Source organism: Ammospiza caudacuta, chromosome 5, assembly GCF_027887145.1.
Source record: "Ammospiza caudacuta isolate bAmmCau1 chromosome 5, bAmmCau1.pri, whole genome shotgun sequence".
Classification (NCBI taxonomy): domain Eukaryota; kingdom Metazoa; phylum Chordata; class Aves; order Passeriformes; family Passerellidae; genus Ammospiza; species Ammospiza caudacuta.
The window spans coordinates 63,072,639-63,088,755 of NC_080597.1; the positions used below are offsets into that span (position 1 = coordinate 63,072,639).

Below are 16,117 nucleotides of genomic sequence, written 5' to 3' on the forward strand. Positions count from 1 at the left end.
AGAGATTCTAGTCAAGTAAAGTCCACTGCCATTTGGAGAAAGGTTCCTAAACAGATGCCTAATGTGAGAAAAATCTGTTCTACTTCTTCTAAACAAGATATGAATATCATCTACTCCTGCAGATCACCTCCTAAAGTCAGTCTGTTCAATAATTTGGATACTCTCTAAACAACTGTGTTCTAGCCATTTCAATGTCCCATCCTCTGAGGTGCTATTGTGAGAGCACTCTGAGCAGCACTGGAGCAAGTGAGTAACTGTCAAAACCACTATTTCCTAAATTATCACCTAAAATCTATTTTTGAGTGTAAACACACAACCAAATACACAAGCATCTAAGAATTCTGCCATTTTCTATTTTGGGTTTAAAACTACAAATACCAGACATAGCCTACAAAACAGGAAACAAGGTTCAGCAGGAAATTTCTCTTCTCAAATTTTTACAGTGGTTCCATGATAGTTTAAAATATTTCCTTTGAAAACTACAGAAACACATGAGAAATATCTCCCCTCCTGTCTTGCAGAAGGGCAAAATTTCTACCAGACACTACACTGAAAACTTGAGCACACTTTGCATTTCCCTGGTTGGGGGCTGAGGCTTCCCTTTGTGACTTACTTATCCTGCTGAACTGATGTGTTTCCCTGAGAAACAGTAAGACGACTAAAAACATTCATTTCATTACGGGGCCGGCTTGGTGGGGAAGTAGGAGGTGACAGACTAGCCTCTGGGGCTCCAGAATCTGAGCTACAAAAAAAAAAAGAACATCTTCTTTAACAGGTTAGAAAAGTTAGATGCAACATGCCTCAAACGTTAGATGCTCTTCTCTTAAGCAAATGATTGAGATTTAATACAGATATTTTTCAGAGAAGGCAAAAAGCTTAGGGCTGCAGAGCGTAAGATGGCACAATGTTCAAAGATTAAGTGGTAAAAGTGAAAGCTACAGGCAGAAAACACAAATGTAAAACGAAGAATTTCTTATAAAATTGAAGGCTCTTAGAGATACTGTTGACTTTGATTAAAAAAAAAAAAAGCAATTTGCAAATGCTCCAAAGGACATTTTCTCAGGGCTCTGCCCCGAGCTATTTTGTACAGAAAAGCAACCTGGAAAAAATCCCAAACAACCACTCATAAGCTGAGCAATAATATCTACAATGGCAGCAATACAAACTGTCCTGGAAGAAAAGAAACAGAAAAATATAGATTTATTTTTCAAGAAAATTCAACGTTCAAATTATGTCAGAGGAAATGAATTTAAAATAATCTTACAGTTTTTGTTCTTTTGTCTTTGTCTTTTCCACTGTTTTCTCATAGGCTTTTCTCTTTGCTAAAGGTGAAGGCTCAGGTATTTTCTTCTCTGGAAGAGATGGCTGTCTCGAACTAAAACAAGAGCAATCATTATCTCACTCTAAGGCCCATCACAGAACATTACCTGTCGTTCTCTCAGTGGGATTTCAAATTTAGAACATACTTAATCTATTGTTGTCTCTCTTGAATTTAAGGATTATAAACTTGTTCTCACACTTGAATATTTTTATATTCAAGTTATTAATGTTCAAAATTGATGAAAATACAGTGTCAGATGCTGAGCGGTTAAAGGAGATACGCTAATTCAATAATAAAAGAGACTCACTAAAAGAAATACAATGGAGTATGCATCCCAAATTAACATCATGGAAGTTCTTAAATTTCAGATTCCACATTTGTATCTGCAATTGACCATTTACAGACATGAAGAACAGAGAAATCACAATGATTCTTATACAGAAATGAAACTTTGCAGTAACATACTCATGTTAATTAGGAAGTGAGAAGAGGTACTTCCCATTGACAAGCTATTATAATATGGTTTCTCTTTGTCCCCCACTTCCCTTCTCCCTTGCTTTCCATCCCTCATTTGTCTCTCCAGTTCTTACTCTGAAACAATTCCAATTCACAGTCACTGTGAATTGGAACCTTTTATTCCCCTCCCAACCTTTTATTCCCCATTAAAATTAGCAAGAATATCAAGAGGACAGTATTAAAGCTATTTCACCACAGTGAGACAAAAGAAAAAAGAAAGGAATCTGAGTGGTCTCCATTCTTCTGAACTTCCATTTCTCACTAGTTGAGCAATCACAAAAGCAATATTTGTTTTGTTTTTCCTATTTCTTTGTATTTAGAAGGATTTTTTCCTATGAATATGAAACACTCATTAAAGCAAGAAAGCAGATTCTGAAAGTGTTTTTGTTCCACACAACTCCATTAATCAGATAAAGCTCATTTGGCAGGCCACCTGCCTGACATGGTTATGACCATCAATCTCAGAGCCCTACAGGTTCTGAACATGCATAGCTCCAACTTCTCTACATGTTTCCCTTAAGAGGAAATCTGTGCTATATAAAATCCACCTGGAGACTGGAATGCAGAAGAACATAATTTAACATGGACAGCACAACCACAAACAGCTACCTGACCCAAGCAGATGAGACAGTCTCAGGTGATCACAAACCCTCACTGGAATGTGAGGGACCTAATGCCAAGAACTGCATGTCAACCCTAGAGTTCCCTGGGGTCTTCAAGAGACAGGGAAAGGAGGACAAGTGATAACCTGCCTGGTTTGGCACAGAAGCCTAGCAGTTAAGTCATAAAAAGGGGGAGAAAGTGGATCCAATTCCCTCAAGGCCAGAGCACCCATTTCTATGTAGGGCTCCCTTACCTCTAGGCATACTGTGCAAAGGACACCAAAAAAGGTGGAACAGGACACACTCCCTTCCCTCTCTTTATGCTGGACCAGTATGCATTTAGAAATGCAAAAACCCTGAGGTCACAAGGCAAATTCCATGAATCAGGTTGACAGGTCTTCCAGCAAGGATGACAAACAGGCTGTAGTGTCTATTGCCAGGGTTGCTTACATGTCTACTGAGCAGCTGCTCGATTAAATAAACCAAAGCAGAAACTGGAACCCAAGCTCCTCTGCCTCACACTGGCATCCTGCATACTCAGACACAGAGAAAACTTCCACTTGCTCTCTCTCTATCTGCCCTTGAGTCTTCCATCTTTGACTCCACACTGGAACATCCTCAGAAGAGGGTGTAAATAGCATCATCATTTTCTGAATTCTTTTTGAAAGCCTGGCAATGCAGTTATTATAAAAATACAGCTATCTTGCTGGAATGGACTTCCTAAGCAAAGGTGTAAAAACCAGGTGCATGATGGCAATGACCTAACAGAAAAGGAACAGGACACATACCTACTTCCAGGTTTCTAGAGCCCTTTTTTATCTGCCAGGACAGACATCTGAACAGAGCTGACAAGTCCTACAGAAGACAACTATCCTCTGAAAAAGCTGCTGTAGATGAGTTGAGCATATCAAAGGACAACAGCACTAACCAACTTTGTAAACAGAATTCCAGTTAAATTAACTGCTGGCCATATGTATTTAGGTGCCTCCCTAAATAACAGAATCACACAATGATCTGGATTGCAAGAGACTTATAGATCACCTAGTTTCAACCCCCTTCTCTTAGGCAGGAACACATTCCACTAAACCAGGCTGCTCTAAGCTCCATCCAACCTGGCCTTGAACACTTCCAGGAATGGAGCATCCACAGCTCCTCTAGGTAACCTGTTCCAGTGTTTGACTCTCACAGTGAAGAATTTCTTCCAATATCTCATTTACACCTACAAGCTTTCAGTTTGAAGCCATTACCCCTCATCCTATAAACACACACCCTTGTAACAAATCCCTCTCCAAGGACCATGGAATCACCACAGACCTTAGAAAACTGAGCGGGTTCCAGAATGGAGCAGTTTGTACATATGCAGACACCTAAACAGACAATTAATTTGTCTCTTTGGGAATCCATATTTTGGATTACAGCCTCTACATTCCCAAATGTTGCTTAAGTAAGTAGCAGAAGGAAGAAAACATTTATTACAGGTAAGGTCCAAATCTCCTCCTGAATAATATATTTTATTACAAGAGATATGCTGGCACCACAGGCCTATAAGGGAAGGCCAGATGGGTCATAAAGACAAGCTTTCTTCAACTAGGACCAGATAAACTAGCAAGAGTTCTAGTTTTGAAAAAACATATACACTTGCAGTGAGAAGGTCACTGCAGATTGATTGTGGGAATTTTTGATCACTTATCTACAGAAGCATGATCAATACCAATTCAGTTTGTGAGGCCTATTGCTGACTGAATTGACTTTTTGACAATATGCAACTCTCAAATTCTTGCAGAACACAGTTTTGGGAAAATCCTTGTTTGCCTTTTTGCTGGCTCACTTTTATAAATGGATACATTCTAGAAGATAGAGTGAGGCAAAAGTTGGCATTACCTGAGTCTTGGATGCCAGGTCATAACACTTGATGTTTTAGATCTTGAAGCTTCAAAAGTCTCTACTGATCTCATGCTAACTGCTGAAACAAGTGGGTTTTCTCCACCTATGCTCACCCTCAACAGCATTCTTTCCAAGCAGATTCTATTTGCACTGAAGCCATCAGCATGGGTTAATAATTGCTGTCAGCAGTGTTTTACTGTTCACAACTGCCACCTCAAGCACATGCCAGAAATACATAGTAAAAAATACAAATTGCAAATGTGCATTAGGTAGGGACTGCTGTAAAAATATTATGCAAATAGGACAGGTGAATATTAAAAGATGCTTAACTCTGGAACCTGAAATGTGAAGATAGCTACGGGACACTGAATGTGGACGCATCATTGAATGTGGGAAGTGTACTGAATTTACACATGAGCTTGTGCAACACAGGAGGTAGTACCTAAAAAAGCCAAGAAAAGGGTCTCTAGCAGTGAATGGCCAATAACCAGCAGTGATATTGGTAGATACAAAATAAACAGCAAGAGCAAGTGAAAATAAAGAGTGTGTGTGAGAGACACCTGCTGGTCCCAAAGTAAAATGACAAAATTATTTTTAGTTCTGTTTAGAATCAAGAGATACTTTCGATTAGTAAAACTGTTCTGCAGGTAAGTGCAACCTGCAAACAGAAAGGATTTTGAAGATTCATAATATCTAACATTTTCCTTTCAACTTTTTACTTGAATACTCTATTGTTGCTTAGACTTCTACATTTTATGCATGGTCCATACATGACAACTCACTGAAAGACTTTTCCTAATAATTTGGACCATATACAAATACCATTATAAAATTGTGTTTTGTTGGATTTTTTTAAATCTCTCTGCTGTTCTAATCAGATTCTCACTATCTCCCTAGAATGTGCATTTCCCATAGCACTAATACAGCAAACTGTTCAAGGTACTAGAGGGGTTTTCCCCTCTACATAGAACATGGTTACAATAACAAAGCAGCTTAACAGAACTTACATCTTCAGTAAGAACCACAGTACCTACAAGACTGCATTTATACTTTCTAGAGTGGTGATGGTAGAAAGGAAAGAGCTTTGTCAGTATTATTTAGTAAGCATCAAGTATATCAACCTCAGTTGTAAAGTTAAAATAATAGATTACAAGAAATCAGCAACATGCATTTTTTAAAAGCAAAGGATAATTAGTTCAGCATAGCCAAACTTACATGCTGCCTATCTTAGAAGGTAAGCCAGATGGTGGGGATATAAACTCTCTGTCCCTAGCAGAAGTGTCGTGTGTGTCAGCAGCAGCCCCACTTTCCTGGGTTTCAGCGGCTGCTGCAGCAGAGCCAGCGGGGGCAGCGTCTGCGGCGCTGCCGTCGGAGCCCAGCTCGCTGCTGGCCGCGTACAGCAGCTCCATCTGCGTGGTGGTCCTGCGGCGGGCCTGCAGACACACAAACAAACACAAACTGCACTTCAGCCTGCAAAGGTGTGTGCCAAGAGTCCCACACTCAACTCGGCACTAGCTGGCAATTAGCATCGCCCTCAAACACTTGGCAGCTGCCTCTGGAAACTAAATCAAGAAGCTGGTCTCTGCTTTTGGGCAATGATTTCAGAGGAGGCAATTCAAATTCAATGGCATGAAACATGGATTTGACAACTGGTTTCCAAGGATATCCTTTCAACCAGCTGCCTGCCAATACTACATGAGTACAATTGTACTCACCTATGGTTTATCCAAATGAAATGTTATAAAGCAGAGAGGAATAAAGCAAAGCGTCAATTTAAATACCTACAATTATAAAATTCATTCAGCATTTTAACAATTTGAAAACAACAGAAAAACTCACAAAGGAGCTAAGCTTTGTGCAAGGTAGTAATTTGTAAAAAAGGGATCACACATGTCATGTGTCATTTTAGAGGAAATTAAGATCTATTCCTCAGGGAAACAAAGACCCAATCTGAAAAGAGCTGTTACAAAAATGATATGTTTAATTCATTGCATTTTCAGACCAAATTCAGTTAAACAGCCCAAAAAGCTGCACACCAAGGAATGTTACCAAATAATTCAACAGCCAACACAGATGGTTTCTTCCAAAGCCAATTGCAGTTGGAAAAGTGGAGGCTAAGCTTCTTGCTTTGCAAACTTGGTTTATGCTCCCGTGAGCACAGAAGCAAAATTGCCATCAGTGCACATTTCCAGTTCCCACTGCCATTAATATTAAAGTGTAGTCAGCCTAGAACATAGTCCTCCATTGTCAACTGTAATTAAGACCCTGGAGGTCAAACTTCTGTTTCATAAACTTCAAGATTTCTGTGACAAATTGCAAACAATATGCATGTTCACAGTTCCCACTGGCAACAGCACTGAACTGTAGCCTAACCAATACTAATCTGCAAAACTACACCAGTTTGGAGTGCAAGTAACTGAAAGAACACATCTCTTTCTGGAATATTAATAACTTAACCCCAAAATACTGAAGAAGTAATTTTTATCATTGCTTCTTAGAGTGGAGTGTCCACACAAAATCATATTGCACACAAATCATATGCAAAGTATACATCAGTTCACCTTTTGCACGTCTTCATTCATTAAAGTCTTTTGGGCAAAACAAGGGCATTCTCCAGAAGGTAGCATTAAATTATGAATTATTACAGAATCACTTAGAAGACACGTAGAAGAATTATCATCATCATCACTGAAAATCCTACCTTGCTTTTGGGCTTGACTTCACCACAAAGTTTCAAGAGATCTGAAGATAATGTACTAAAAGAAAAATTGCATCACAGTTAGGAAGTCATACTTTTTGCAGATTTGCAGATGTGTATTTTTATTTTATTCGTCTTTGTACTGAAATCGTGGGCAAAGTATAATGAAACAATGTTAGAGATACTTTCAAAAGGATACAGGATTCTGCATTACAAAAGGAGGAAATTACAGTAATTTTTCTAGAATCAGTAGTAACAAAGATTTCTCACCTGCCTTCTGTTCCAGGACTATGTAATGGGGCATCCTCATCAGTACTATCTTCCAAATTTTCTAGAAAATTTCCAGAAGAATAACATTAGTCTGTTCCTCTACAACAGGATATGAAGGCTTTAAGTGCTATACAAAGCAACTCAGACAATGTTGAATGTAGATGAACAGAGTACAAAAGACAGGGATTTTTAAAATTTCTTGACTGTTTTTTATCCAGCCCCACTGAATTTTCCTTACACCTAAAGTAATTATTTTCATACAATTTAAATACATCTAGGCATACTGTGCCAAACATGGTCCTCTGTCTACTCTAGCAGAGCAACAGAGATGATAGAAAAACAGAAATTCTAGAAGGAAATCTGTAAGAGAGCAGATAAAGCAAAGAAAATTATCTGCAAGACATGGAAGATATGGGATGTAAATCACTGGACAGTAAGAATGTCTCTCTCCTCTTTTTTTTCATCTTCTTGCTCCAAGACAGAATCAGCCTGGCCATAAGGAAAAAGAAAATGATATTTTTAACTAGCTAGTGAGCTGAGGCTCAGCCTCCTCTGATACAGAATGCCACCAAGCATTTGAGCTGACAAGAAGCAAGCACTTTATTAGTATATAAGGATTCATTTCAAAAGAGGATGTTGCTACCACTTAATACTTTAGAATTGCTTCCTAAAAAGAGATTAATTTCTAAAGGGAGCTGCTCAGTAGAAATGTTCCTGAAGCAAAAATGGGTGCACAAACCTGTCCACAGAAGACAAAACCAGCATGCATGCCACACACTAACACTGTCAAACATCCAAGTAACACTTCTGCATGCAATTGGTGCAAAACATTAAGCTGACACAATGAGTCAAGGGCACATGTACAATCAGTTCCAAACTGCTGGGAAAGCAAATCCCCTGAATTGTGTGTTGTTCTAATAATACATTTTAGACATAGATCAAGGATATAGGTAACACATTTTTGCAAGCAAAGTGCCTTATTTTTGAACATACTCGTGAAATATTAAGGATTAAATAACCTTGTAATGACATTCCATAACATCTCCTCTTTACTAGAAGAGACACTGAGTTTCTTTACTTAATTTCTCTCAAAAAGCAGAAACCATTTGCAATGCATAGAACAAATATATTTGTAACCCATATTAAAACAGGTTTGTCCATGTATATATCTTTAAAGTTCATGCTTTGGAGAAAGGAAGGAAAGATATGCAGCTTTCAGCTGAATTTTGAGAAAGAATGGAAAAAAGAGAAGAAAAATACTGCCATTTGTGTATGCTGCATCTAAATATTTTCCCTGAAAAAGTTAAAACCATCAACCTAGAACCAACACCAATAATGCACTTCAGAGTTACCCAACTGCTTAATTAATTTTAACAATGCAAACTTAATTATCAGAAATACAACAGTATTCTTAAAAAAGCAGGGTCACAGGAACAGCACTGTGAATTTTCAGGTTTCTTTTTGCTCCATCGTGGATTTGAGGCCAGATTAAAATCTTTCAATACTTATTATTGTCAGTGTTGCTATTATTGCTATTATTATTATATGCTTTCTGCAAAAGTGGGGATTTAGAGTACTGCTCCTTTCAGTAAGACAAAAGCGGCATCCCTAAAATAAATGCATTTGAAAAAAAAATATAAGATTCCTATTAGAATTATGTTACGTCATCCTCTACTCATAAAGAACTTGTGATCTCTTTTTACAAGTAACTAAGTAGAAACTGTGGAATGACCACAAAACGTGGGATTTTATTTGTAGGTTCACTCTCATGTGACCTGATGAGTATCTTCAGTTTGTCTGCAATTCAACACAGGAAGACTGCTCAAAGCCCCAGTAGAGAAACCAGTGTGCAGAATCAACAAGAAGATAGAAAGAGCAAGATTCTGTCAGAGTGAGAAGAGAGGAAAGGAGAAATGAAGTTAGTAAAGACAGTAATGTTTGCAGGGATAGCTGCTAGCAAACCACTGCTTGCAGAACTGGTGGAGAATTTTCTGATTATTCATCTTCATCCTCATGCAGTGGCAACTGGATGGTGCCAGAATAAAGCCATACACCAGCACAGTTCACCCAGAGGAAATGACATTTGACCAGCCCTCTCAAAATCTGCACATAGATCATTGTGACCCACATCCATTAATGTCCATACATCACAGGTGGGAAGTAAATGCAGCTTCCACAAATCCTCAAAAAGGAGTCACTTCAGCAACATTCAAAACTCAATTTCATGGTCATTTTAACTTCACAAGAGCAGATGGGATAGTGAAGGGCAGCTGGTTCATCCACCAAGGTGGATGTGCACTGAATGTCCATTCAAGTCAAAACCTGAGCCTGTGATGTACTTTTCTGCAGACTGAAACTTCTTGTCTACAGCTGAATGCAAGTGCACAACTACACTGGGGAATGTTCAAGCTTTTCTGAGCCAAGTGTATTCAAATGGATCAGAACTTTTGAAGATGGTGGATCTGAAAGTAGGCATCAAGAAGGTGAGTCACAAATACCATGGAAGTGCAATCCCTTTTCTTGGGATAAGGCTCTCTGTGCTCTACCACTGAGATGTCAGGCATCTTGGTGAGACTGATCTCAGGATCTGCTGCCACCCCCACTTCCACCTGCAGGAGCTGTGTCAGGCCCTGCACCAACAGCATCCCTGTGAACCAGCCCGCAATCCCGGCAGCAAAGCCTCACAACTGTGGTGTCTGAACTCCCTGCAGCTAAAAGGCTTAGTCACTAGTGATCCACAAAACACAGACTACCAAGTCTTGGACCTAGGTTAGTGCAGCATATTCAGCTGCATTTCCTTCCTATAAAGTGTTAGCAGAGTCCTGAGAGGCTAAGATACTCTAAGAGCCTCGGGTCATGCTTGCAAAGTGTTAAAAAGCTTCTTTAATGAGACAACACTCTACGAAAAATTTGATTACAGAGCTACTGTTTCAATACATTTAGCAAGTGGCTTTTCATTGCTTCAGATGTTGTTAATAAGTAAAAGCCTGTCCAGAGCTAAAGAAAATGCAATGCTGTCAGGAGAAACAAAGCTCCAACAGGGGTGAACAAGCACACATATTAAAGGCCTGTTTTAGAGATGCTATGATGCTACAAACCACTGAGGTTCCTGAATAAATAACTGGCTGCATGTAGCAAGATCCCCTGACACAGATCTTCAGGTGTCACCTGACAGGAAAATGGCCAAGTTCTCACCATCTCTACATTATGATCTACACACTTCCATGTAGTTTTGTGCTTTGAAATGCTGTGCAAACTAGCACAGGACAGCAAAATGTGATTAAAAGTAGCACAAGACAACACAAAAGGAATTACCACTGGTAACAGGATTATTTTTCTCAAGTTCCAAATACAGCCAATTCTTTGGAGGGAAGAAAATAAGCTTAATTCATTTGGGAATAACTCTAAAGCAACAGCAACAAGAGACTTATGTCAAAATCAGTGAAGTCAGTAACTTAAACCCAATTGAAAAAGTGGGAAATAATCCTGCATTCTGTACAATATTTACATTACAAAATGAGCTATTTGCAAAAGGTTAAAAGTGACCTGCAAATTAAGAAGTGCCTTTTTTCCAAACCTAAAAAGATGAGCAGAATTTGTTACAACAGTAGTATATCACAAAATAGTTTTATGTAGTCTGAACATACTTTGGGTTTGCAAGCACCAAGTTATGAATTCGAAATACAGCTCTGCTTACTGTCTTCACTTTTAACTACCACAAGGGCTATTACCACGAGAGCTAGGGGTGGTTTCGGAAAGGAAGAAATGCTCTTTAAGCTCATGATAATGAGTACATTTACAGAATAGTTCATGCAAATTTCACACACTCACAAATTCTAAGATGCATCAGTTAGTGAACATGAATGAATTAGTAACTCATGCAGCTGTACAGTACATAGAAAGCTAAACATACTTACCCAGTGGTATGCTATCTAGGTCTGTGTAAATACAGCAACAAGGAAAAAAAAGCAACATTCCAATCAAAACATATCCATTTATGGAAAGAAATAAAACAAAAGTACCCAAATGTATTCTAAATTTTTCTTAGTATCATCTCATGAGAAGTAGAATAGATGCCGTAACGACATAAAATGCCAATCCAAAATCCCTAGCATATGATGACTGAACGGGATTAAATTTTTGAACTTCCCATTCAGAAGTTAAAACAATTCCAGATTGTCAAAATAACAAGCAGATTATTTGAATTTTTAAAAATCTCAATAATAAGAAAACTTTGTTTTCTACATTTCACTGCTGAGAGGGTCTACTTAAAAATGCCATATATGCATGTCAATTGTGAAGTATAAGATGTTACAGTACAGCATCTATTCAGAAAGGAAATAGTCTAGAATGCCCAGTACAGCATGCACAAAAGGCAAACATGACATGCAGCTGACTATTCAGAAAACAAGATGAAAAAACTACCTTGCAAAGCATGACCCAGAAAAGCATCAAGTTCAGGATTTAATTCAGCTTTTTCTTTTAGCATATGAAACAGCAGTTGGTTTTGAGTAGCACTAGTAATTTCTGTCTGCTTAAGGCGTCCCTCAAGAACTTTGATCTGAGCTTCTTTCTGAGCTGCTTGGAGACCCTAAGAGAAAGAAAGATAACATATGTTTTATCAGAATCCTTGTTTTAGAAAATGAAAATTGTCAAAATTTTTTAAAAGCTACAAACACAAAAAATGTGTACATTGCAGCTGCCTTCTCACATCCTGAAGATCAGGTGTCAACAAAGGGTCTTTTTCTTTCCTTCACCTTTTAAAGACACTTATTAAGCATTCCTTTAACTTGCATTCCTCAGACTGCCTTGCAAATATGCATCTAGTGCCTAAGTGGGACATGACTCCCAAGTGCAATTCAGAGTCTTTGCATTTTTTATGAGTAGCAAGCATCTGAAAGATCAACACCTCCACTTTTCCCAAATAACTACTTTTAAAAAAATTATTACCTATGGTACTCTATGACAAGGAACAGGGGGAAGTAGAAGTGGGACAGGGTGGGACACAGAACTGTAATCTTTCCTACCCAATCACTGAGTGAACTTTCACCTTCTAATGAAAGATCTTATGGCCCAATTTATGACAGAATTCATTTTAAGAGAACTTCCCTAGATCCGCAAATTTGTGGGAATTTTTTAGTTGTAGAAAATACAGCCAAAGATAATTTATGGAATGGTTTCCAAATAGATTTCCAAATTCCAAAATAAGCAGCATGGAAAAATGGAGGTACAACACGTCCTCTCAAAGGCTTGTAGGGCAACAGCAGACTTTGAGTGCCAGTGCTGGAGTAACAAGCGTAGCCCTATGAATTTACATCCTACATTTTGACTGAACTAAAGGTACATATCAATAGACACATTCTGCAGGTGAAAACAAACAATAGAATAGACAGTAGGCATGACCAATTTTGCAAAAAAAAAAAAATCCCTTCAGCTTTTCTATGTGATAATTACTAAACAAAAAGATGATAGAAGCCTTTACATAATGGAGCTTTTAATCATAATAAAGAGAAATTGTTAACAGAGTGAGTCAGAGGCACTTTTCTCACATTAACTCTGTTACAAGATCCATTCAAACACATCCAAGGGCTGAAAAAATATTAGAAGACTGAAATTTCCAGACGCCAATGTGACTGTGGGAACTTTCTTTTACCCTTTTTTTTTTTCCCACAAACTTTTTGGATTACCTGCATAGTGACAAATCAAAAATGCAAAAGAAACTCCAGAGAATTGGTCAGGGGGGCTGACTCAAAGACAGTTTCAGTATCATTGAAATTTTCCATTTGATTTAATGAGACAGAAAGAAAAGCAGCAACAAGAACACAGATACATATGTGCACAGGGTTATAAACTACCAAATACTTATTTTGAAAATATGAGAGAACACATATTTCCCCAACACCTTCAGAAGAATCCCTGTGGCTCTACTCAGACTGAAGTATGTCATGCATCAACATATTAAATTTTTTGAGGTTCATATTTGTACAAAGGTGACTGAGTCAGTCTTTTTAAAAAAAGATCTTGAGCTCTCTTTAGCAGTTTGTTGAAAAACACAGAGATTTATTTGATTACAAAAAGTGCTCTTGTAAGAACAACATGAGCTAATTAATACAGTGAAGAAGGTTCTACTGGGGGTTGAGAAACAGGCAGTAAGCTGGAGGACAACAGATCTCAAGGGCCTTCACACTGAGAATCAGCACGACTCAGTCATGCTAACCAGCTTTGCTTTGCTTAACACACTTTAGTCATGTCTTTATGTCAGTACAACATATCGGCACCTGGCACACACATGCTTCACTTAACACATTACCTTATTGATGCCCATCATAAGGAAGTGATCAAGCAAATATCGAGCTTCTGTCAAAGTGCAAGCATTAATCACTGCTGTTACATCCAAGGTCTCTCCTTCTTCCTATGTGTGCAAGAATAAACCCAGTCAGATTGTGAAAAAGTCCCAAGAATTAAAATAAGTTATTGCCAGCATAATAGAAAGCACCAGCTTTGACATTTAAATGCTTTGCAATCGTAACTGGCATTACACCACTGACACTAAAACTCAGGTATCAATTGTATAAGTCTTCATCTCAAACTTCACATACAAGTTTTCACCAATTTTCACTTCCTGGCTTAACAATTACACAGACAAACAGAAACTAATTTCTAAATGAGAACATATTCAGTGCTAACACAGTTGTGTTTTCCTGTCTCCATTTTACCATTTTTGCAATAATATTTGACCTACCTTTGCTTCTTCCATTTGCATGATGTTTGCTTGGCAGTCAGAAATGCTGTCGTTGATGTAGTCTATGTTTGCAGTTACTGATTCCATCTCCTCATTTATGTTTTGGACATTTCTATCTGCTTCACCGCCACCCCCACCCTTGATGAGCTTCTCCCTTTTCTTTGAAAGCTTATCTCTTCTTTTGGTGAGTTCTTCACGTTGCTATTTTCCACAAAGACATAATATTACAGAAAAAGGAATTAGTAAACCCTTAGAACACTCAAGTGCCTTTTTGTTTTTCTTAGTTTGCTGCAGTTTAACTAACATATTGTAATTTCCATGGGAACAAGTTACACAGGGGAATATAGTAATCTGTTTGCACATGATGCCATTAATGTACTAAGCACAGCAACCCCATTGTTCAAATGTGTACTCGAGCCAAAAGTGTCTTGACTGACTACAGTAGATTCCACCCACTTTGCCAATGCTGCCATAACAGCAGTTAATTGACAGCAAACATACTGCAAGTATGTTTGCACTATTTAATACAATGATACAGCCAACAGTGCACGGTACGTCACCCACCGTAAGCAGCCTGTTCATATCTGCCTCCATGTTGGAAATAGTCATCCTCTGCATAATAATGTCAGTCACTCTGCGTTCCAGCAGCTGCCACTTCATCCTGGCTGCCCTCGAGGAGTAAACCCTGCTCATCACTGCTTTCCGCTGGTACTTCCTCCTGTGGCACATTCAAGAGAAATACGCAGCTAAGTCTGAAGTAGTTCAGTGACAAATTCAAATGTGGAAAGGATCAGGCTGGAATATTTTTCACAAACAACTTTAAAATGTCATGTGGAAGTTGTTATAGGTTTTCACAGCACCAGACGGCCACCTCTACCTAGCCCCAAATTCTACTGCACTCTAACATGCTGCACTTGAAAAACAGGTTTCAAACACTGCAGCATCTTTCATGATACACTCTTGAGTTTAAATGCCATGTAGATGTTGTTCCCTATTTAACAAGGAGATCTGCTTCAAATCACAGTGGAAAAGCACAAATAAACCTGATACACTGAGCTGCATTTTCCAGCAAGTTTCTCCATTAACTTAACACTGCTGGCATTGGACCACCAAGGTAATTTCTCTTGAAGAGCGGATTTAAAAACCCTCAAGATGTCAAAATCCAGTTTATGTAACTTGCCATTTAATGCCATTTATTATTATATTATCGTCTTATACCCAGAAAACTGAAATTGCATTTGATAATGCTAAAATGCCCATTTTATGAGCATTACATGATAACAGTTTGACAACTAACAGCACCTGCTAGAAAGTCCACACAAATTTCAGTTCTTGTAAGAGTCCTAACAAGTTTTAACGCTTACCCTGTTCCATTTGTTGCAGTTACAGATAATGCTTGAACCCTTGCAACAGGAATTCTCATCTTCTGCTGGGCTGCTGTTCTGGAGCCATCATGCTCTCCTGACAAACTAGAACTTGCTTCCTGTGTGGAATGCTCAGGCAGGCTCAGCTTCCGACTCACTTTTCCTGCCACTTTATCAGACAGAGGCCTGACTTGCCGACGAAGGGCTGTGACCTGAAACAGTGCAAAGACATAAGTAACTCTCCCAAAACTGAGTTCTAAGTTTCAGCAACACAATATCATTCTGTTTTCAAAGATGCATTGCTGTTTCACCACAATACCTCTTCAGTTTTGCGACGTAAGATAACTTCTTGGTTTCTTTTCTGAGCTTCCAGAAGCTTAAGCTGATGCTGTGAAAAAAATAGAAAATAGCACATCATATTTTTTCCATTCCCTCTCACAAGGACTGCATTGCATAAACAAAAAAAGAGACCTCTACAGATTAATACAAGTCTGCAAAATTGCTGTGACATTAAGACTCAAGTAATGATTATTTCTTGATCTTCCTAATGCAGAACAAAAACAAATGTTTCACTGTATAAATTCTATCAAAAACAATAATTCCAAACAAGCAAGGTGGTAGTAATAATTTTTGAAGATTTACTAACCACTAATTCACTGATAAAATTGATATACATACTCAATAAGCACAACACAACATGGAAGACTTATCACCTGAAGC

At 38.3% G+C, this 16,117-nt stretch overlaps 1 protein-coding gene across 3 annotated transcripts in view; it reads right to left on the reverse strand.

Annotated features, from left to right (window-relative positions):
- Window positions 1-16,117, reverse strand: part of KIF21A (kinesin family member 21A) — an 86,930-nt gene that overhangs the window by 15,604 nt on the left and 55,209 nt on the right. Inside the window, exons 18-29 of one of the 3 annotated variants that reach the window (XM_058805742.1) lie at window positions 15,717-15,785; window positions 15,398-15,609; window positions 14,598-14,751; window positions 14,034-14,234; window positions 13,602-13,703; window positions 11,717-11,882; window positions 11,209-11,229; window positions 7,292-7,352; window positions 7,025-7,079; window positions 5,539-5,756; window positions 1,265-1,375; window positions 614-742 (exon numbers count right to left, since the gene is read on the reverse strand). In XM_058805742.1, the coding sequence (XP_058661725.1) occupies window positions 614-742; window positions 1,265-1,375; window positions 5,539-5,756; window positions 7,025-7,079; window positions 7,292-7,352; window positions 11,209-11,229; window positions 11,717-11,882; window positions 13,602-13,703; window positions 14,034-14,234; window positions 14,598-14,751; window positions 15,398-15,609; window positions 15,717-15,785 (1,499 nt within the window). The remainder of the gene's footprint in view (window positions 1-613; window positions 743-1,264; window positions 1,376-5,538; window positions 5,757-7,024; window positions 7,080-7,291; window positions 7,353-11,208; window positions 11,230-11,716; window positions 11,883-13,601; window positions 13,704-14,033; window positions 14,235-14,597; window positions 14,752-15,397; window positions 15,610-15,716; window positions 15,786-16,117) is intronic. The other 2 variants (XM_058805740.1, XM_058805741.1) reach the window with 2 other exon arrangements.